The sequence below is a fragment of the Vespa velutina genome, chromosome 11 (assembly GCF_912470025.1).
Source record: "Vespa velutina chromosome 11, iVesVel2.1, whole genome shotgun sequence".
In the NCBI taxonomy this organism is placed as follows: domain Eukaryota; kingdom Metazoa; phylum Arthropoda; class Insecta; order Hymenoptera; family Vespidae; genus Vespa; species Vespa velutina.
The window spans coordinates 4,611,082-4,635,508 of NC_062198.1; the positions used below are offsets into that span (position 1 = coordinate 4,611,082).

Below are 24,427 nucleotides of genomic sequence, written 5' to 3' on the forward strand. Positions count from 1 at the left end.
AATGTACAAGTACGCTTGATTTTATAGTACCGTTTACAGACATGACGTTTTTAGGTTAACTAGCTGGTGCCCCGTAATTGACCGTCCGCTCGTTATTTGCGTAATTATGGGAGGAGGTTTTGCGTTCAATGAGTATATCGTTGTAAGACGAAGCGCCAATTTAAAGATATATATGGATGACGATGATATATCTAGAACTACCTATTGTCTAACTTTTATACACATACACAAGTGCCTACGCATTCAGGTAGTTTGATAGTCGAGTTTCATCGTTTTAGTATCACATAAAGTTCTCTTTATACGCTAGAAACTCTCGCATTGTTTCGTAGATTCTTGTTTGGTGTACAATATCAAAGTTCGAAACTTGAATAAAATTATGAGGGAAGAAAATAAAATAGCAATTACGAAAACATTATTTTTATGATTAACCAAGTGAGATTCACGGATCTTTTTTAGTAATATAATCGTCGTCGCACTATTTTAACTCTACGAATGGAAGTAATTTCACTGTCAACCGGCATGCATAGAATCATAAAATTATTTATGACGCTATTTATCAACCGTAGCAGGAGCCGCGCAACATAGATACCAATGTGAGATCTAAGCGTAATGTTATTATCGCATTACATATTAAAAGATATTGCGTTATAATTTTCATTTCTATAACTGATATCTACTGAGAGAATGAATTTAATTCAACAAATTATATTTTCATAATGATAAATAATTATTTCTTATTAATCGATAGATAATATTGTGATAATTAAATCTTATCGTTTTTTATTCGATTAATGAGATTTATCATAGTACTTTGAAATCAACATAAACGTAATCTAAAAATATAAATGAATTTACAAAGAATGATTTCATTGAATTAATTGAAAAGGAAGATCAGAATAAAATTTTATCATAGCATTTTCATGCTATGGATCATCATGATAGGATAAGAAAACTTGATGAGATACGTCTCAGCCCTTTCTCTGGATTATTTCTAAGAACGTAGGATTATTCCAAGAGACAGAAAATAATAGCGTTGGAAAGAACGTGGGCGAGTTAACAGCGATGTGTCAGTCGCAAGAAAGAGAAGAGAAGAAACCCTTTATATTCCGTTTAAAGATGGTGAAAACGAAAGGAAATAAAGGGAGGAAACAAAACGGCGAATCACCTTTGTAAGCGTACGTCGAAGGAAACGAGGAGTCGTTTGATAGTGAGACCTCGAGACTCTCTTGAATCTCGCGTAGGTTCATTCAGGCAAGAGAAGCATTCGAACTTTTATTCGTCAGACATGCTTACCGATATATATATCTTCGTACTTTCCGACACGCGTGGGAGGAAAAGTCTACGAGCGGATAAACCAGTGGGTGGGAATTCGAAATCGAATTTTATTTTATATTTTTCCGAGACAACTATGAGAAAAAATTTTTCTTTTTTTTTTTTTTTTTTTTTTTTTTTTTTTTTTTTTTTTGTAATAATTCTTATCACTATTAATATTAAATTGATATTCCGTCAAATTCAAAATCATTGCTTGAGTATATTTAAATTTGTTGATTATTCAAGTTTTTCACAAAGATAATATTGTACAGTTGCGTTAATTGTTTTTATTACTTTGTTATCGTAGATATAAATTAAGATAGAGAACATACGACGTCCTTCAATTTAAATGATTTAATAGATACGTTAGCGACAAAAAGAAAGGAAAATAGAAAAAAGAGATTCAACGAATGCGCAACTTTTTCATTTCGCGGATCATTATTTTGTATCTCTATAGGGGGTGTTTCTACGAATAAAACGTACGTTGAATATGCAATCGTATAAATTAAATAACTAACAGATAGCTACTGTTTTATTTTTCCATTTGATACATATTCCATTTGGTAGCCTAATTGTACAGCTCGTGTATCTAATCTTCGTCCGCAGACTGAATGGCTACTTCGATTCCATTCGCTTTGTAGTATTGAGAGCGATCATGTTCGATCAATTACTAATTGATCGACTGAATCACCCGCTAACGATTGAAGAAAGAATGTGGATAAATTCTTTCTTAATGAAGGAAAGTCGTATACAATTAAATAGGATATTATTTAGTTTGCCTTGTTCCAACGATTTTTTATAATTTTTTTTTTTTTCTTTTTTTTTTTCGTATAAAGTATCTAGATCTGATGTATAGTTAACGATTCGTTATAAAACGAAAGGAGAACTTTCAGATACGCAAACGTTTCTAGATTTATAAGACAAAAAATAATAGAACATTTTTTTCTTTATTGTTTGCAGATTTTTTTTTTTTTTTTTTTTTTTTTTTTTTTGTGATTACTTCGCTTCCACGATTCTCATCTTTCTGATGTATACCGGATACATGGAAAAAATGTTTTGTAGGTCATCACTACAAGGGAGACTTGTCTCTTTATGGCATTACGTCATCATTCACAGACACGCATATAAACGCATATCGATGTTGTTGAAAACGTAGTAAGTACGTGCCGAGGCATATTTCGTATCCCTCGTTTACATATTATTACGCTCGGTACACGCGCAGTTGAATGAAGAATCACATTATACAGAGAAATTTGAAAACATTTGAAAAATGTGTAAATGCCATGGAAGAAACGTTCGTTCGTTCATTTTTCTCAATCCAAGCTTGCTTATGGATTCGTAAGTTTCACATAATTTTGCAATTGATGGCATTTGGAGTAAAGAAAAAAAATTCGATGGTATTTTTCTCTTGTTTTATCGAAGTTTATATTCTATCGAATTTAAAATTCCCACTCTTCGGTAGACCGCGAATATTCATTAAATTCAAATAGTTTGGACTCTTTCTTCGCATTTGTTTTTGTAAGTTGTTCGTTAAAACGGGCGTCACGTTTAAAGCACAAAGACTCTTGCATTTTCGTTTGCCTTTTAATTCATTGCGGTTTCCTCTCTCTCTCTCTCTCTCTCTCTCTCTCTCTCTCTCTCTCCCCACTCTTTCATTGTTTCTTTCTCTCACTCTCTCTAATAATGCAAAACGAACTTGAAAATGAAGAAAGCTGGCTGCAAGACTTGAAGCTAAACATCAAACAACGTTTCTCCCGTCTTGTGAGAGACAAGTATGGAATATGAGATAAGAAAGAAAGAGAAAGAAACAGGTGGTGGCTTAAACGTCTCGTTACTTCGCGTTCCCGTTCTCTTTGATTATTCTCTTTTCTTTTCTAACTCGTTTCTTAGTTTCGCAAAGCTTGTTGAAGAATTCCTTCATTCATCTATATCTCTTAACAGCACACTAAAAAAAAAAAAAAAAAAAAAAACTTGCAAAAAGCAAAAAACATCCTCTTCTATTCCATTTTCTTTTTCGTATCTCCGTACTCACATTTAACCCTTTGAGTAGTATATATATACAATTACGTCATATTTTAGTTGGACTGTAGTAGTAGGAACGTACATATACATCGTTCTTAGTTTTATGACGTTTTGGAAGTTAGTTTTGCCGTTATTTGAAACTTTGTCCTCAAAGAGTTAAAGTCATTCTGACGCTCGTTCTCGCATTGTAAAGGGAAAGGTAGAGTGATATATTAACGGGAACAAAAGCAGAGCAAGTAAGTTAAAATAATGACGGCCTTGTATTAAAGGCAACATCAATGTTTAATTCGTGTAAAATTATTTTATGACAGATTAAAGAGTTAATTTATTTTTAATCCAAATTTGTATCATTTGATATATTACCTTGTCACTTTTATCATTTTTTTTTTTTTTTTTTTTTTTTTTTTTTTTTTTTTTCTTTTTTTTCTTTACTTTACTTTTATGGGCAAGCCTCACGTTTATCATAGCAATGAGTTAACTATATCGCACACTATACAAAAATCGAAACATATATATATATATATATATTCATTCGACGCAAAAGACGTTTCCATCGTGCTGAATCGCTTATCTTTTTCTTGTATCTTTAATACGCTTGGCATCTTCGTTTATTATTTATCCATGACTAACCATCGTTATCCCGAAGATGTAAACTTTTTTTTTTATTTCTCGAAGAGTAGTTACTTTTCCAAAGATGGAATTCATACCGATCATTGCTCAGAAGCGACTCGTACAATCCATCGAACGATCAATCGATCCTGTGTTGTAAAAGCTCTCAGGACCCGTCGTTCGCATTCGATCGTAATATATTCAAGAAGGATCATGATGTATTCGAGAGGATCTGCTTGGTTGATCGTTCTTAACGTATTACTACGAACATGACGTCATTCTCAGAAATGATTTTCAACGACGGAGATTTTGAAAATAAATCTGACGAAAGGATTGGATCGTTTTTCTATTTTCAGATTGTACAAGCTATATTCGTGAGGTTACGATCGATTTGACGTCCATATGATTGAATAATATGTGACAACTGGCTGAATGTATCATAGTTATCAATAAATTTTTATCTTTATTAAGATTAATAATTTTGAGACAATAATGTCAAGAGAGGATATTTTGATGCATAAAATGCAACCTTACAGAAGATATTTACCAGTAATGATAGTAGAGTATTAAAATACTCTAATTAAAAATGGCAGGCTAATAAAATTACATTTTTCTCTTTCGTTCTTCTATCCTTTTTTTTATCGATTACTGTGGAAATAATTATGTTATCTTTAGTCAACCTATTTCCTTTCGATTTAAAAAGAAAACCCTTAAAAATGTTCTGTATTTTGGATCTTTTCTCATTTAATAAATATAAATCTTTGCATTCGTAAACCTCTCAGATATTTTTTGAAAGCATACGATTAATTATGGATGATAGTGTATATTTTCAATTACTGAATTTCTTAAGAAAAAATAGAATTTATCGAAGTGGGATATCATAGAAGAGGTACGACTCTCGCGTACATCGACTTTAATGAAACAAGTATGACATAGGAAAAGAAGGACAGAGAGAGAGAGAGAGAGAGAGAGAGAGAGAGAGAGAGAGAGAGAGAGAGAATCGATATGTAAGTATCTACGATGAATTTATCGACGTACCTATGTGTGATATTCATTCACAATGAGAATGGATGTTGACTATTACTTCAGCACAATAAATAGGAACTTCAGGCTGTTGCACGCGATCGATGGATTTTTGTAGCGTGTGATAATTACTACTGGCATTCGTGCACGCAAAAACATATACATACGTTCGAGATACGTCGCGTTTGATTCTATCAAATCACCTGATGACCGTTCACAGACGAATTAATTAACGTTGCTGTTGTCAAGCTGCTTCTGAATGACATGATTTCTATTTGATATTAATCGATCCTATTGGAATTGTCAGTAATGTAAGCAAGCATCATCTGGATATTAATTTTTTATACCAAATAGAAAGACATTCTTATTCTTTCTAATTGATATCATATTTTTTTTTTTTTTTTTTTTTTATAACTTTCTAATCTAATAGTCCAATTGTTTTATGTCCAGGTGGAATCCGTTGACTTGGCATTGAAAATTCTGGACGGTTGGCAGATAAGAGGGAAAACGTTATCGGTTCAAAGAGCGAAGTTTCAAATGAAGGGAGAGTATGATCCAGCGTTGAAACCAAAACGAAAAAAGAAGGACAAAGATCGACAGAAGAAGATTCAAGAGAGGTCGGTTCGAAATCAATTTGTAGTATTGGTATTTAAAATTTTCAATTTAATTTCAATTTGCGTTCAAACTATACCTTTTAACAAGAAGTATAGAGTGTTGATGAACATCGATCAAGGAGCTCTCATCAACGTCCCACTTCGAAGGAAAGAGATCATTCATTCTCGGAAAAAAAATCTTCGATCTTTTCAGGACGTGCGCAAGTAGCCGAGTTTTTATCGAGAAGAAAAAGATTGGAAGACTCGAGTGAGCTTCGATCTTCCATTAAAATACTTTCTCTTCCTCTCTCTCTCCCTCTCTCTTTCTCTCTCTTTCTCTCATTCTCCCTTACGATTTCCTTTCATCCGCGAGAGTTGTTCATTCATCTTCTCTCTTTACTCTCACACGTATGCACAGACAGACATACATACATATACATATATACATACTTTATCCTTTTCTCACTTTTTCTCAAGCAATCTCACGAACTGGACCACAGCATCCCGGTGTAAACGGTCTCATTTCTATCCTCGGGGAATCGAGATACGTTTCATCTCGTCTCGTTCATCTCCTTTCCTTTTTCGTATGTCTATAGATATAAAAGTGTATATGTGTGTACGTACGTCTGTATCTGTGCGAGAGAAGAAGGGACAGAACAGGGAGAGGACGAATGGATGGATCGCGCACGTGCACCGGATACCATGAAGCCTTTGGACCACGTTCGTGCCAGCCAGACTGCTTGGCGTTGGCGGTTCCGGTAAAAGCACCAGCTGTTCACGTCGATTACCCTTCTGCTGCTTCTGCAGAAGTAACAGTAGCAGTCGAGATGTAGCGTGCATGCAACGATGCGTATCGAAAACTTGAGGACTATCTTTTCTTCTTTTCTTTTCTTCTCATCGATGATTCAATATCAAATTTCTCTAAACGTGAAAGAAGATCTTTTTCCTTTCTTACCATTGTTCTTATTTTCCGAAGAAGAAATTTTGATTTGTGTAAATATATAAATTATTTTATTTCTACCAGGAAAATTATGAACGTGACTGTACGCAAGTACTTATTTTCGCGTGATCGACTAAAGACAGCCAAGTTCTGTCTACGTATATACACTTTACATTTGCTTCTTGCGGAGGAGTAACCGAAGAAAACAAGTGTGGTAACGTGATCATTAGAATAGGTCATTCTCTTCGCTTTGCTCGTATATATGATCTTTGCTTTAGGTCTAGGAATATTTCCTAGATTTTTTTTTCTTTCTTTGCCATAAGAATGATGAATGAAAATTGGATAGATTGAACAATTCTTCTCGCTTATTCTTTGAATTGGATAAATGAGACTTTATAAAAATAATACAAAAAAAAAAAAAGAAAGAAAAAGAAAAAGAAAAAGAAAAAGACATGGTAGGGTTCCAATATAGAATTATCTTCAATGGTATATCTGATTTCATGGACAATTGAGGTTGATCTTCAATCCTCGCTCGTTGTGAGACACCATGAAGGTGTTTCTTCACAACACAGAGTGTAATCATGGGTTGCGCAGATTCAGATTGGTCTGATGTCTTCGTTCGCGAGAACGATTATCTGCTCCGTAGGGTAAGCAATGTCGAAGGTTCGATGGCCTGAACTTGGCGAAAACCAGTTATTTGCAACGCGGCCACTCTTTCGTTCCTCAGCTTAACCGGAAGTTCTTGAAGTAACGGTCTTTCGACATTTGCAAATCTGTTATCTTCCTTCTCATTGATCTTTTCTTTCTTCGTATAGGTGTTCGATCTCAAGAAATCCTCTATCGCTTCTCAAAGTTCTCACGCTATCGGACACCTCATTTTCATGGACGTCAGTCTCGAGTTTCTTTCGGTTCAACAGATAATCACGAAAGCAAAGTTTATAGTCTGATAAGATTCATCATAAGAGATTAAAAAAAAGTCTTGATGATCAGAAATTAATTTTCTTAACACATTGAGCGCCACAAGGGCCACCGGTTTCTTTCCATAGAGAACTTATCATACAGTCTGTAGTGATTATTTTATTTAAAATGAAACGTGAAATGCTTCAGAATATTATCAATCGATCATAATATAATTATCATGTAGAATGCAATTTTCATGTCGTGAGCCATCGATGGGTCGCGAGCATTTTTACAAAGAAATGTAATTTTATTATCTTTAAGATACCAATTATGTCTTTTTCATTCCACTTATACTTATGATATATATTATATTTTATATCTTACTAATTATTTATTTTTTTTTTTTATTTTTATAAATATCATATCTTATGCTTTATAAGCATTTACAATGAATCCAATAACTTAGGCCATCCATGAAAATAACTCGGCATCCAATTAATGGTAATTAATTTTTAACATTATAAATAATTTGCGAATATATCGCTATAAAATATCCTATATATATGATTTATCGAAACGATTTTAAATGCGTGAAAGAAGAAAAATTTGTATTAAAATAGTAGCCCTTATAAGATTGATATATAGAAATAATTGATAATGTTTGGATCATCATAATCGATGTTCGTAAAGTGCAAATAAAAGTATTTAGCAGGCGTAGAGCTAATTTATCGTACGTTTGTAAATGAAAAATAATACTTTGATTACTACCTTCGTACAAGACGGTGCATGTCGAAACGACAACGACGATGATGACGACGATGTGATAGCTTTTATATTCATAGAGACTGTAACAGCAATCTCTGAATATTAATATCCGTTCGATAATTCTTCCCGCTAATGAAACTCGACGATTGAAAGGGGAAAGGGGCTTACTCGCGAATGCGTTGGTCGATGAGCCATTAATTGATTTTCGACCTCACGGCTCGTTTATACCATTTGACTTTCGCCTCTCTCGACGATATTAATATTGATATAACGAAATAAAAATGGTGCCATTGAAGTCGACATTGGGAATCAATGGTATATGAAGATTTCGTGAAAATAAAAAAAAAAGATCTTTGAAAAACATGAAATATAATTGATACGAATGCCAGCTGTATTTTCCTAACATTTAAGTTTTATTTGCGGGTTCCTAGGAAATGAACGTTTAAACATCTTGCTTGCAGTAACTGGAAAGAAAATGCCACACACGATGCTATAAATTGTTGCATCTCGTTAGTCAGTGTACGGGAGTTCTATCATGGGATATGTATCTTATGCAAGATGTAGGAATCTATGGATTTACAATATTTTTTCTAAATATAATCGATCGAAAAAGTATCACGATAAGATCCCTATCTCGCTTTGTCATAGATGTCGATTATGAATTTTTAAATCGATCGTGTCAGATTTCTTCACCAGTGAGATTTCCTTACTAGATTATACACAATGTTTTCTGAATGCTACTATTACGTCAACAAATAGTACAATCATTATACCGTGTGACGTTAAGTATAAAATATTTGATGTATTTATTCAAGGTCTCCTAAGGATCGTACTTTCTTTCTCGCGTCTCTTTCGATAAACAGTATGCTTTATTAAACTCAACGAGGGCGTAAAATCATTCTATTTCTTGGTAGTCACTTATTCACGCCTTTGTACGAGACACGAATACTTCCTAGCGTACTTTTACCACGTTTTCATCGCGTTCTTACTCTCTCAGTGACTCTTATTGGCAAAAACACTAAGCGAAAGACAACCGGTGTTTTACTTTACAATTTAAAAGACGTTAAGTTGTGCTTATGACAAACATTTATAACTCGTTAGAATATATGTAGATACATACTAAAACATTTATCATGTCAAATTTGAAGATTTATAAATGTTTGGATAAATGACATGTTATTTTGTTTTAAAAAAGAAAGATGTTCGTAAACATCGTTTATAGATACTAAGTTAAAATAAACGAAGAAAAATAGAAAGATGGTAAAAGAAAATTTGTGAACCCATTTATGGTTTAGTCTTCAAAATTATTTCCTTTTACGTGGCTTGCGTATTCGCAAGGATTTTAGTTTCCGAGACCAAAGTAGAGTCTAAGTGTAGGAAACATAAATTTTCATATGTGATATACGTGCATGGATCTACACTGGTCTCTCTCTCTCTCTCTCTCACTCTCTCACTCTCTCTCACTCTCTCTTTCTCTCTCCCTCCCCCACTCTCTCTCTTTCTCCTAGTTTAATGTTTCCGAATATACTGCCTTCGATCTTGTACGCGAAGCATTGTACAAGACCTCCCTTGTGAAACGTGTTCTCGTGTACCATACGTGTGTATTACGTTGTGTGCGTTTATCACGTATATGCATGCAGCTTAATACTCCTCTTCGCAGTTGTAATGCAAAGATACGACGTTCACGAATTATGTTGTTCCCTCGAGCACACTGTGGTATTTGGAAGCCTCCCGTTCGTTATTAGCATATATAACTATCCGAATATGGGTCACCTTAGGAGAAGATATCGAATCCTATAATCAACATATTAATTATAATAGTCTCTAAATATGCGTTCATTTACATTACAGATTATTCGATTGGAGGCCAGATCGTTTGCCGGGTGAACCATTAAAGTGCGAGAGGATTGTGATAATAAAAAATCTTTTCTCACCAAAAGACTTCGATCAGGAGGTCGCTTTACTTCTGGAGTATCAGCAAGACATTCGACAGGAATGTCAAAAGTGTGGGGACGTTAGAAAAGTCATCATATATGATGTAAGTAAACTCATGGAAATTTATTCCTATCGGAAATTGAATGAAAATAGATAAAATGAAAGCCAAAAAACAGACACGATAAAAAAAAAAAAAAAAAAAAAAAAAAAGAAAAAGGAAAAAAACAGGATATAACATCATAGTTAACGTTAACGTACGTCATGGTGAGTTTTTTCTTTATGACTCGAGGGCGATAAATTATGCATTAAGTTCAAATTGTGCTTTATGAGTCGACGCCATTACGCAAGAGGCGTCATGGGATCCGCACTGGAAGGTTAGCATGACATTTTTGTTCTAGCTGTTCTGTCTCTGCGCTTGACGTAAAATTCCATGATCGTAAAAATAAAATAGACGAAATGATATTCGCGTTTAATCAATTTAAACCGATCGTGAGTGCTTTTTTCATTTACGCAAAACCACGCGCGCGTTGCCAGTTTCGTATTTCGTCGTCGACGAAATATCAAGCGATATTTTTGTTTTTTTTTTTTTTTTTTTTTTTTTTTTTTTTTTTTTTCTTTATTTTTCTTTTTTGTTATTTCGTAATTAAAAAGTCCGCTAATTGAATTTTGATGCAACTGCAACGAGCAAATGTTTCCAAAGCAACCGATGTTAATTGGGAACGAAACGAACATTGAAAGATTCCTATTTTAGTAGGAAAGTATACACGACCCAGATTTGAGAGAATGCTTCGTTGCCAGAACTACTGTTCGAAAGAGAAGAACGAACTTAGAATAGAACAGATCGCTTAGAAACGATCAAACTTTCGTCGGTTCGGCAAGGGTGTGCTCTGCTGCGTGAAAGCAGAAAGCACAAAGAGGATAATAGAAAATTCTCCTTGCGAACGATACAAATAAACGATTCTTTGCTAGAGAAAGAGATGGTGAAGATGGAATGGGGAAAGGACATAACCCCATAAATTCGCCGCGGGACACTCCCTAGTCGTCGAGTCTCAACCGTGAATCTATTCAATGTCAAAGTGAATTCCTTCTTCTCTCTCTCTTCTCTTCTTCCTACTGTCTTTTCCTCTCCCTGTTGTCTCTCGTACATGAGGTCGGCGCGAAAAATAGCGCCGACTTCAAAAGAGACGACGACGCGCCTTAGAACTTTCGGCCTTTTGCAACCAATTTACTTGCGGTGAGCACGCTGAACCAGTTTCGCTTTCTCCAAATTCGCTGGTTAGCCACACGTGCTCCGAAATTATTTCGTGACTGTGAATAATCGACATTTTTCTTTTTTTTTCTTTTTTTTTTTTTCCTTTGCTTCTCTAACTCAATCCTTATTTTTCATTCCCTCGCGTTTCAGTATCATACTACATTTCTTGACCTAATCGTAAAGTCTTTGACCGTTCCGAGAAGATTACAGTTATGAATAAATGAAGTACATACATGGACCGAGAAGTACAACGTGCTTGATGGGACAAAACACGACACAACGACGATAGGTTTCTACGTCGTATACTTCCGAACGGCGACAAAGGAACAAAGAGGTTCGTGTCGAGCGTGTTCCCAACAGTAAAATTAATGCTCGAAACCGAAGGGTCCATAAATTGCGGTTCAAGGCGAAGCGAAAAAATATCACCAAGGGCCGACGGCGACAAGGAGGCGGATTTTTAACTTGACTCGATGCGACGTTTTTGAACCGTCTCGAGGTTGAACTTGGAATAAGAACGGCGTAAAAAAAGTAAAGGTCTTCATTTGATTGCACGAAGAAGGATTTCCTGATAATTTCATTGTCGTGTCTGGTACATTATGAACAAATTAAAGTACGATTTCTTGCGTCTGGCTTATTATTTGGAGAGTTATTCAATTTGAAAATCAATATATTGATTTACTTGATAGAATCATCGGAATAATAGGGAAATATTACTTCCTCTTCGTGACGGGAGAATAAAAAAAATAGTCATTTAAATTGTTCGTAGTTGTCTCTTTGAAGTACAATTTTAAACTTCTAAATTACACTAGTGAAAATTCCCTAATAATAAAGTTAGGATATAACCACTGTACATTTAATGAAAACCACGCTCACTTAATGATTGCTTCTGTTTCCACTTAAGATATTTCAATTGCTAGGTAAGTCGGACTAGGATTCTAAGATAATATTTTCTCATGAATAATACTAAGAATGCTCATTTCATATTCTTCTCACGCATTTCCCGCTGAAAGCACCGCTTGCAGAAAATATCTTCGTTATATATTAATTGTAGAATTTACTTATAATACTAATCGATAGAACTAACTTTGAATAATTGAAATGCATGTATGTGATTATAGCGGCATCCCGAAGGAGTTGCTCAAGTAACTTTTCGTGAACCTGCTGAGGCTCAGGCTTGCGTTCAATTGTTAAATGGACGTTGGTTTAGTCAAAGAAAAATATCTGCCGAAATTTGGGATGGCAAAACCAAGTACAAGTAAGTTTATCAACAGCAAATTTCTTCTTTATCAACTGCAGGTATTTTACTTTCGACTGTTGGTAATGTAGATCTTTACTTTAACTGTAGAAGGCTAGTATACGAAACGATTTACTTTATCGACAATCGGCAAATTATTGATCGAAATAAAATTTCATATTATATTTATTTTAGAATACGTGTCCCACATTAATAACATAAAATCTTATTTTTAAATAAAATTTAAAAGATTACTGAATGCCCATAAATTCGCTTACAGGAATAAGTATCGTTCATTTTTCAATTAATCCATAACTTTATGTAATATTTCGAAATGCTTTGTTCTCATTTACTCACAAGTCACGCACAAATATCCTGAAGTAGAAACATTTATTTTTGTAAATTGATCGCATTATATTTGCAAATTCTATGATCTGCTCTCAGAATTACCGAAACGGATGCTGAGATCGAGGCGCGATTAGACAAATGGGACGAGTTTTTGGAGCAAGAGGATGAAAAGGAGAAGAAAGGAGGCGACGAAGGTGGAAGAAGCTAAGTTGGAGGTGAAAAAGTTGGAGGAAAAGGTTGACGACAACAAAAAAATAGAAGCGAAGTCTTCGGAATAGAGAAGCGGTGTATAAACGATATAGAATGATATATGAAATTGCAACGATTTTGTTCGGTCAATTATTTTTAGTCAAGGACTCGAGTCGTCGACAAAAAAGACACAGCGAAGTAACTTTGATATTTATTTTTTGTCACTTCCCGAGATATTGATCTACTTACACGGATCGTACTACAGTAAGCATTTCTTTCCTTTGCGTTCCAATTCGCTTGTAATTTCCGTCGTTTTACCATATCCAAGTCGTCGTGCTATATTATTACCAACGTCGTTGAACAGATTGTTAGTGATTGCAGATAAAAAAAAAAAGCGATGAAATTTTTCGAACCATATCCTTCCTTAAATCTTTCATCGTCGTTGCATCAATGGCCGACGCATTGCAAGTACAAAATATATTATCATTGCAAATCGAATGGTGTTCGGTTTATATATGGTAATATAAATATTAAAGAGCGCCCTGTCTTATATTTAGTATTAACAAAGTACATAAAGCCATTCCTTACGGAAATACCGACGATATTTCTTGATCGTAGAAAATTGCTATGCTGAGATATATATATATATATATATATATATATATATGTTTGTTAATACGGAGAGTGTAAAAGTGAACAATCCTTTTCTCTCCCCTCTTTTGCGCCCAGTTCACTTCTATCCCGCAATCTATAAAATGTCGAGGGATAATGTAAAGCGTTACATTACTGACGTTCTTCGGATTACGCGATGCAATTTGATCGAAACACGTTTCGCGTGCTTCGGCATACGAGAAGAGATCATACGGAACGAACCGAAGTGACTGACCTAGGTTCGACTCGAACGTTCGAGACGAGAAAGCGCATTCCCCTTCGTTTTGGAATATTTTAAGCATTTCTTTTTCCTCGTCGTATTTTCAGTTCAGTCATACGAAAAGATTTAGATTAATCGGCCAAAAAATCTGGCAAACAAATTGGCCAAGAAAAATGTATCTATTATATTAGTTTGATTATAATTGTATGATAATATTGTTTGTCTTTAGATAATATTAATAATAAAATGCTCTAACGCGTCGCTCTCATTTAAACTCCTTACTATTAGAGGATTAGGATGTAGAATTTTTATGACATCTTCATTTTAGAGTGTGCAGATTGCAAAGTTAAGAGAAAATTACAAAATTAAAAAACAATATGTTCGCGCTGAAGTTAACGGTCGTGAAAAGACTTGGAAGAGAAAAAAAAAAGAAAGCGAAAAAGAAAGAAGAGGAAGGTAGATCTCCTGGAATTCCCTAATTTGCTATTTTGGCATTCCTCACGATCCTTATGTTGTGCCCTGTTCGTGGGACTTCTCTCCTGAGAGGTTGCTGCCGATCTGTCAAAAAACGCGATTCTTCGGTCGCCGCCACGGCCTTCTTCTTTCTCCCCTTCTTCTTTTCTTTCTCCGCCACAGTACCCCAATGTTGAAAGATCTGTGTTTTCACCCGTTTGAGAAACAGCCGATTCTTGCTAGGAAGTAAATTACGACGACGTAAGTTGTTGCTAATCGACCGATTCATAGAATCTAATTACAAAGGATGATGGAGAAATACTCATTATGTCATCGTTTCTTGAAACAAGTAATTGGATGTTCTATGTCTTTAAAAAACTACATATTTACATTATATTGAGGAATATTATTTTTATATCATACAATTGTGAAAAAAAATCTGACGCAGCACATATCGATTCTTCTTAATCTGTCTGTACACCATAAAAGAAGCCACGAAGCATCAATACTCTCGTACGACGGGATCACGTTACGAGTCTTTCGCTTGATAGTCCTATCGTTTATTCGTCTACATGAGGTATTCTTCCGTGAAATGTGAGAATGAAAGCATATTTCGTGCGTCTCGTCCCTTCAATGATGCGAAGAAGGGAGGAAAAGAGAACGAGAAGCTTCACCCCACTTGGTAATATCACTGACAAATTTAATGCTCGACTATTAACAGGAGTAGTTGCAGGGGTGAGTTGCACGTCCTCCATTGTTGAAGTGGCCACGTGCAGGATGACTACCACCCCGCTATGAAGCGTTTGATCCGACGTTAGGCTGAACGTATTGAGTAGAGTAAAGGTCGACTCGCATAAAAAGTCTTACCCCGTTTCACGCTCGTCGACGGTTTATTGGATTTGTCCGACACTCCCCAAAGATAGAGACCTGCTAGATTACACATCGGATTAGCCACAGTCTTCTTTATTCGACACGGTCAAGTGTGTCGCCGTTAGAACGACGATATATCTCAACATTTAGGATTATTCGATTCAGGTGAACTGGAACAGTAGTTGTAAATTTAGTATAGTTTTAGACTTGTGATGAAATGTATTGTTTTGTGATCCATTTATTGATTGAAAAATTTTCTATTCCAAAAATTATACTTCTTTCAGTTTTTTTTTTTTTATTTTAATAGTAATGCCTTTATGGTTATAATGGAAAAAGGAATAATACGAATATATAATAATTTTATTTATTTAGATATACTTGTAAACGATTACAATACGATATAGTTAGAAACACTTATATAGCTCGATATGTCGCTGTGGTGAACGCGAAGAATCAAGTATTAAGTAACATATAATTCCATCTATCATATTTCGATTGAAATCAAACGTAACCAAGAGTTAGTATTCAATAAAATCTAGATTGAATAAAAATCCAATATTAAACTTAGCTGATTTTTTGCATTAGTTTTGATCGAATTTAAAATTGAATTATGTCTATCAAAGGATGAGTATGGTATTTGTGACTTGACCCATTTCTTGTTAAATGAATCGTCAGTTGAAGGTGTCAGAATACTTTTCACTTGGCAGAAGATTCATAGTCACGTTCCAATTTTCTCAACAGGAAAAACCTGATTTTCTGAGGAGGTTAAGAAAATTCCTAACCAGCCTGACTTCGTTGGAGTTTCCTACCCTCTTTTGGTTTCTTCCTCTTATCTCCTTTTTCCTTATCTCCCTGCTGAGGCAACCTTCACTGCTCTCTCGCTGAGGCAAATTAAGCTTCCCGAAACACCGCGAAACTGTTAATTAAGACTCATTATGCGCGCGGCTTGCCGAGTTCACCGGTAGTGTTGGAGAAGAGAGAGAGAAGTTGTAGGAGTGGGAGAAAGAGGAAGAGGTGGATAAGGTACGGGGTTGTTGGGAAAAGGCGACTCAAAACGTGGTTAAAGCCGGACGAAGCGAGAAGGGTAGGCAAAGTTGGTGGGTATGGAAAGATAGAGGAAGTAAGAGAAAACCAGAGGCAAATAGAAAGAGACAGGATTAGAGTGTGGGTATCGAAGGGTAGGAGGAGGATTCAACCCGAGTAGGAACTTCTTAATACCGTGCTGGGTAGTCCGGGTTCATTGTGGGATCAATACAGAGACGACGGTACGTAGGAGTGGCAACCGATGCCTCATTGGACGGTTGATTCTCGCTCGTTGATTGGCCGAGCTTGGTACTACCAGTAGGCGTTTCCTTTTGCCCGGTAACCCCTTCTTTTCCGAAAGGGGCTGATCGAAAAGGGAAGAGAAGGGAAAAGAGACCTTTCCGACCCTCCAGCCAGCTGAAGGAGAGGAGGATGTGCCACGCACGACCACGAAAAAGACAGAGAGGAAAAGGAAGAAAGAGTGAGAGAAAGAGTTAGAGCGGCGAGAAGGGAGAGGGGAACGAGAGAAAGAAAGAAAGAGAGAGAGAGAGAGAGAGAGAGAGAGAAAGAGAGAGAGAGAGACGAGCCTGTCCATGGAGTTGGAAAAAGACGGCGGACGAGTCTAGGGAACGAGAGAGAGGGTGTCCAACGGTCGGTTCGGGGGGTTCAGTCTGTGTTCGCCCATCAGAGACACACCAGCGGTGTAATCTGGAGACAGCCGTTCCGTTCTCTCTATCTCTTTCTCTATCCCTATCTGTCGAACTCGTGCAGATCTCGCGTTCCTGTGTTTCGTGCTCCGTTCGTTCGTGTTTCTTTGGTAATCTTTATCTACCTCTTTCTCGCTTGATAACAGGAAACGATCGACGTGCGATACGCACGAACGTGAGAAGTGAGTGTGATAATGCTCGGAGTATACGTGATCATTTTCGAGGTCTCTTAAAACGATTTAAAGGTGCCAGCTTGTCGGGAGTGTCAGGATCGACAAGACAGTTCCGTGTTTCTTGAGTTTAAAAAGTAGGACAAAATAGGACGGGTCAATGTTGATCTATCGTCGATACTAGGATCCTGACACGGAAGAGAACAAGCTGAAAGGAGTGGATTTGTCATCTTCGAACCTTGTTTCTTATATTCGTCAAAAACGTCAGGAAGGAGGATCTATCTTCCCGCGCTTTAGAAGGACCTTAATAATCTATCGAAATTTTCTTATCGCCTGCTATTCGATTCGTTAACATGACAGCTTTTAAATTTGTGCCAAGATTTTTTCTTTTTCCGTAATAAGAAGCAATTTCAATGATGTACCATCTCTACCAACTGTTGCGTTTTCGATAGCAGTGTCCCAGTGAAAGTCATAGACCGTCAAAACGCTTGCCGACGGACGATCATCGTAATCGCGTTGAGCGAGCATATCTTTTCATTATCCAAACAAATTGTCGTGTTGTTCTAAATCATTTGGACGTTCAATTAGGTAGCTAGAAGTCTCAAAGACAGAAGTGGTCGGGTGCACGTGGCACGTTTAGATTGAAATTTTTACTTGACGTAAAAAAAAAAAAAAAAAAAAAAGAAAGAAAAAAAAAGAAAGAAGAGAGGAAAAAGAAGAAGAAAAAATAAGAGGAAGGTGATCAAGAGAGAGTGGAGGAGCCAAGTGGTGGTGGTATTAGAACGGGTGGTGCGACGTTCGGGTACGCAAGTCGGCAGGCCGGGTCTGGGGTGCCAAGCCCGGGCGGGGTGATGAGCTGCTCCGAGGTGATGTATCAATATTATCATCCTTACCTCTATTCGAGGGCACCGCCGCCGCCGCACCCGACCCACCCTCATGCGGCCCCGCATGCAAATCCTCATGCGGCCCATCACAGTCCGGCCAGGCCGGCACCTTTTCAACCGTTTTCCTCCGCCACGGCGACGCATCAGTACGACAGGGTGAGCATCATTTTTTTTCTATCACAATGATAACAGTTTCTTTTTTTTTTTTGTTTTCCCATAAGAATCTCGTAAATTTTTTAATGACATGTTCGAACGAATTACGTTTTTCTTAGGAATTGAATTAAATCAATTGTTTTTTTTTTTTTTTTTTTTATATAGTATTAAATCCTTGAGTAGATTAGAATACGTTAAATGCGTCAAGAGTTCTATCTATTTTTTGGAATTTTTTTCTTTTTTTTTTTGTTTTTTTTTTTTTTATTCTTTCTTTTTTTTGTTAATCTTACTTACTAGTATTAGAAGTATCTACGCAATCAAAAAATCCTTCGATACGTTCAGAAGATAGTATATCTTTAGATATTAGAGCATATTTTTCAAAGTAGAACGGCATTTCCAGCATGTCAAATTAACGCTAACGAGCGAAAGGAATCGAATCGTGCCGAGAATTTAGATGTTAAACGATCGTTATGGGCAGGTATCATTATTCAAAAGTGTATCGCGTAGGGAACGTGTATCGCGTTAAGAGTACAAGCTCGAGCGTTTAGACAAAGCATCGTTAAAGAGATTAGGAGCAGCATTGTAACGCCTAAAGGCGTCCACGTTAAAGTGTCTCGGTGGATTTTAAAGTTTTCTAGGTAAATCGTTTAGATATTCTGTAACTACTTGGTATATAATATCCAATATCTTTTAATTGTATTTATCTTGTTTATAGTAAACGGTAAACATATAAAAATTTAATAATTATATTAAAAATATATAAAACATATAATATAATAATATTAGGATAGAAGACAAATTTAGATGATAAATATTCTTGTATTAGAAAATTTTATTTTCAACTTTTGTCTTAACAATTCTACTTATTTACAACTTTTAATTTCACATATGATTTTCTTGATCCGTAGTTTATCCATCTCTATCAGTATTCAGCGATGCACAATAATCGAGGAATCTCGTTAGGCGAGTTATTCCCTTCGCTTATGACACGTTTCATCTATCCAATGACTTAATACTAACTAACTCACAGAATGTAATTTATCGATATCACAGCGAAAGACGTTTGTGATCCTAAAGATTACAAACAGGTGCATCTAAAAATATCGATCTTCTTTTAAAGCTACTCAAATGTTCATTCTACTCTTTTTTTTCTTTTTTTCTTTTTTTTTCTTTTTTTCACATCGAACTTGACGCTGATACATTCGTTATCAAGCTCGGCAAATTTCTCGAGTGAATGGTCCCGTAAAGGCAAGCCGTGTTTACAAACACGGTAGAAAAGCGAGGCGAGAAGATGTTTCACTCGGAGAGTCTTGAAATAGTTTAGGCAGAGCAATGAAGAAGAGAGGAGCAAGAGTCTCAGGAGGGGTAGATAGCCTCTGCATCATTTTAATCTGTCTGCTGGGAGGTCAGGCGTGTTTCTAGCCTTTGGTGCACCCATCCGTACGCTCATCCATACACTACAGGGTGTCGAGTACCGTTTCGCCTGTTACTCCTGTCTTCGCGTCTTTTTTATTTCTCATTTTCTTTCCTCTTCTCGTTCTCTCCTTATCTCCTTGTCTCTTAGCTTTTTCTTTTCATATATTAAGTCCCCTCACCAGTCAAGACGTCTATTTCGAAAGCTCTCTTCTCGACCTTGGTGGTAAAGAGTTTACCCATTTCTTTTCATTTTTTTAACGTACAAATTTTTATTTGACCTTATCAAGAATGATTTTCTTTTATGCCTCTTCTCATTATAATGCTAACTTTTCGAATTTTTATTTGGCGAAATGACGAGAAAATCGGTCCAATTTCATTATCAGTACTTCCTTCGTTTTATAACTCTTAGGAAGGGCCGATTCTTTCGTGTAGTAGTAGAAAAAGAAGAAGAGGAAGAAAAAGAAAAAAAGGAAGAGAAGGACTGTGGCGATACTTCGTTATTCGGAAATGCACGGCATCTTTAAAGGCGCGTCGGTCTGCGTTTTATCGGTTTAACATTAAATTTCACTTACAATTGATAAGTCTAAGTGGTACGATAAATTCTTATCTTGTATTACTCCATGAGTTAGCATGGCGTGACGCATTAATACGTTTACTTATAATCGTCGGAATATGTACGGATAATCGATTTTTGAAATCGGCAAACCGGAGAATCTCGGCTGATCGGAAAAGACGAGCGACGTGTCTACCGATCTTGTAAAAAAACTTCACATAATCAAATATAAATTATCTTTCACTTGGAACTAATTTTAATTAGATGTTTCCTTGACGATAAAAATTATCGCAATTTATCACAAATTTATTAAATGACATGTTCTGTCAATAAAATACCGATATCATTTATTCGTTAAATATATTGAGATTTATCCTAACTTCTTTCGATTTCAATCATGATTTACCACTATCTGTAACTGGATCCATCCTGAACAAGCTCAACGTAACATTCTAAACTGATATAACTCGAGTCTTACCACCTTTTCGCTATACGCTATAAATTTGTGTTGTGAAGTATCGCGCCGACGGACCACTTAAACTATTTATCACCTTATCTTAATCTACTTACCACTAGGTATATAAATCAACGAATATGTTAATGAGCGTCGAAGAAAAAAAAACTACACTCTGGAAGAAAGGAGATTTGGACGTGGACCAAAGAAATAAAATAGAAAAGGAATGATAAATAAAAAGACAAAGAAGAAACATTATTTTCATTTATCATTTTATTTATTGCATAAATAAAAATGTTTAACTTATGAATTTTAGATAATAATGAATGTTCAATTTGTAGTCCTTACAGATAATCTTTTAAAAAATTTTAATATCTCTTGGAAACCTTAAAAAATTTTAATTGTCTCGATAGATCAAAAGTTTTTCAGGATTTTGATAATCGTAAAAGTCTCGTAAATTAAAATTGATTTATTAAAAACATGTGTATGTTACAAGGAAAATTTATGTCAGATAACTGACTTAGATATCGACGAATAAGCCAAAGATCAGAATTATAACTTGATAATCGTCTTAATTAATTACTAGACTTAATCTTTTGCGCAAGATCACTAAAAAATAAAAATAAAGTATAGTATTATATATGCCATGATTAATATGGATACTTTCAAATCTATTAAATTTCACGTAAGATTTAAATCGATTAAAATTATTTCCTTTCTCATCATTGGTGAAAGGTAAATCACAGAAAGATCAAAGTCCGTAACGTTAATTGTTGTTACATCTCTGGTTGAGTTTTCTCGTAAGTTATAAGAACCAGCATAGTGAAAGAGAGAGGAAGAAAGATGGAGAGAAAAGGAGAAGGGTTGTGGGACGGCAATAAAGCACGCTGTCGGTGCGTTTCGGTGCGCGCCGTGAGAAAACGGCGGGCAGAAGCGAAGCATTTTTAACGCGCCTGGGCTCGCTCTTCTGCGCGCTCGCGCGCACGCGCGTATATTAGCCAACACGAGGAAAAACGCGGGGCTATTAATTCAAGGGGCCAGCACCGGGTGGACACCGGTCAGCGCCGGGCAAAGGAGCAAAATGAGCGTCTCTCGGGGGTCAGGCCCTAAATAAAAGGAAGGAACGTTTAAATAAAAGTAAACTCGTGTCGGCCGTCGCTCGCAAGGCGTGTGCGTTCGAGCGGAGTTCTCTTTCTCTCTTCTGGAATCACAGGACGCTGGCTTTCGGGTTAGGAAACCTTGCTTCTCCGTCCTCTTTCCTCTTCTTCTATTTCTTTTTACTCTTCTCTTCGTTCTTCTCTTCTTCCTTATCCTCCTGCGTACTCGTACGCCACCCGTTATACCCTCTCGTCCTGCGAGAAACCTGTCCGCCCGTCGAGATCGACCTTGCGTACGCGATCGCGCGCGCTTTACGCTTTTGCTCACCGTTATCTCACGATCGGAAGAGATGCGAGAACTTCGAGCGCAGGCTCAACTGAGTTCGCGGACCTTACTTACTTGGAATATACATATATCTTTACGTGCTTGGTCAACGTTGGAAATTGATTTGTTTCTTTTTTAAATGAGAATAAGTAGGTACATATATATATAGTTTAGTCATAATCATTTTCGATACAATCTTTGTCATCTTTTAATCTTTTAATCTTCTGATCTGTCGTTCGTTTAATCGCTAACGAGAGAAACTCGAAGGTAGATAGCAGCAGGACGCCCCGATGCCTTTCTCTTCGGGATTTAAAGCATGTAAATCCACGTGTAAAACAACAGTAATTTATAGTATTTAACAGGATGGAACATTGCTATCGTATTTCCAGCTAATGATTCAAATGCGACATGGACTTTTGAGAAGGATGATTTATACTTTGTTTTTTTTTCCGGCGCCATACCTTAGCATGCGCTGTCATTAATGAGCCGAGTGGTATATCATGGATCTTTAGAATTTATTTTTCTTCGAGTGTCTCGTAATGGACCGAATATTTCCTTCTTTCCGTCGAAGAAAAAATGAAAAAGGAGCGGAGAAAAAAGGATGACATTCGTTGTGTCGAAGGAAATCGAATCGGTCAATGAGAACGATGTTCATAATAAAAACGTCTCGAAGAAAAGGCAATAAAGTCATAAATGACATTTTAGTGTCAGAAAGGAGAACCGAGCGCGACAGACCGGATGTATTGAAAACTCACAAAGGAATTTTTAGTGTCTCCTTCAAAAGGTTTATACTGTGGTAACTCGTGGGGTCTCGTACGGACATCTAAAAAATTGTCGTTATGACTTTCGATATTAAAGAAATTTACTGAAAGTAAATAATTCACGATTTTATCCTTTAACGAGGATTATCAAACTTCTATCAGAATTATAAGATCGATCGAAACAAAACTAAAATTGCAGCAGAACATAATTTTTTTTTTTTCTTTTTTAAATTTAATAAAATGAACCAGGAGAAAGGATTTCGTATTTGGCAGATCGTGGCAATAAAGTCATAAACATATTTTTTAAGGGTATAACTTAGCCCGGATCTCGAAGATTGGTATTATAAATTCTGGGACATACAAGGTGAAGAAATTATGAAAGAGGAAAGAGGAAGAGAGATAGAAAACAACGGGAAGGTCGAAGGCTGGAGTAGGGGAAGGGGGAGGACAGGTGCAGGTCGAAGCCCGTAAGAAGGTAGCTATCCTTCATTAGCACTCTCGTCTCTCGTTACGGGAGCTCCACTTCTTCTTCGTCAGGGCTCACTCATACTCGCGCAGAATCCGTTGCTCTCCTACGGCCACTCCTCCTTGCAGCCTTTTCTCTTTCTCTACCTTTTCTTCTTTCCCCAGCGTTTTGAAAGTCAGTATCGTATTATGTCACCGCGCCTTTCCGTGGCCAATAAAAAGTCATAATGGCGGTAAAAAGCGATCGTGTTACCACGAACGACATGGACTTTTCCCTCCAGCCTACCGGTTTCTCTTCGTTTCGCGGGAGAGTCAACTAGGAAGAGTAGGAAGAGAGACCGAGATAGGGATTATTTTGCCGTGAGCTCGGAACTCGTTTCAACTTGATTCCTACGAATTCGCAAGGAAATAAACAACAATATTAGTAGAAATCATTAATAATCAAGAAGAAAAGTTGCTTGTCTATGAGATTTATGTTGCGATGGGTGTCGAGTCACACTCAATGTTTAAATTTTGTGTTCTTACGAGAGAATAATGGAATTGCTGATAATAAGGATATGCCGGTGAATTCTTATGAGGATCGGTAGCACGTTTTAACGCTTCTTTTCAAAAGGAAAGAATCGAAACATCCTAATTCGAAGGTAGCTCTGATTATTCAAGAACGATAAGGTTGTACGTATCGAGCGAGAAGCGGTCCTGCTCATGCTCGTAAAAGCACATTTTCTCGGAGTATCCAAGCGATTAATGAACCGATGTTGCTTCGGACCACCCCGAAGGGTACGAGACTTTCTTTCTCTCTCTCTCTCTCTCTCTCTCTCTCTCTCTCTCTCTCTCTCTCTCTCTCTCTTTACAGTAGTAGACTCCGATGAGTCCGATAGATGAACCGAAGAAACTTCTCTCGCAGAGAAACAGAGTTAGCTTCTTCCTGACTATAATACCTAACCTATAAGCAGCTCCTGTCCGTCCTTCGACGCAGCAGGTCTCAAACGAACCGCGCCTTTACCTGACCAAGTTTTACGATCGTCGCGCCGAGGTGGCGATGTGTCCTCCCGTTATCGTCCTGGCGGGATCTGGACGGACTTAAAGCACCGGCTCTCTCTCGTC

At 36.6% G+C, this 24,427-nt stretch overlaps 2 protein-coding genes across 8 annotated transcripts in view; both read left to right on the top strand.

The window, feature by feature from the left end:
* The window catches only part of LOC124953152 (HIV Tat-specific factor 1 homolog), a 39,289-nt gene extending 25,036 nt beyond the window's left edge, over positions 1-14,253 (top strand). For 2 of the 4 annotated variants that reach the window (XM_047504109.1, XM_047504108.1), the window contains exons 4-7: positions 5,416-5,582; positions 10,015-10,201; positions 12,469-12,605; positions 13,029-14,253. In XM_047504109.1, the coding sequence (XP_047360065.1) occupies positions 5,416-5,582; positions 10,015-10,201; positions 12,469-12,605; positions 13,029-13,140 (603 nt within the window). In that variant the 3' untranslated portion in view covers positions 13,141-14,253. The other 2 variants (XR_007102133.1, XM_047504110.1) reach the window with 2 other exon arrangements.
* A 1,631-nt stretch (positions 14,254-15,884) lies between these two features.
* The window catches only part of LOC124953153 (protein vestigial), a 53,965-nt gene continuing 45,422 nt past the window's right edge, over positions 15,885-24,427 (top strand). The window contains exon 1 of one of the 4 annotated variants that reach the window (XM_047504113.1): positions 15,885-18,255. In XM_047504113.1, the coding sequence (XP_047360069.1) occupies positions 18,067-18,255 (189 nt within the window). In that variant the 5' untranslated portion in view covers positions 15,885-18,066. The remainder of the gene's footprint in view (positions 18,256-24,427) is intronic. The other 3 variants (XM_047504112.1, XM_047504114.1, XM_047504115.1) reach the window with 3 other exon arrangements.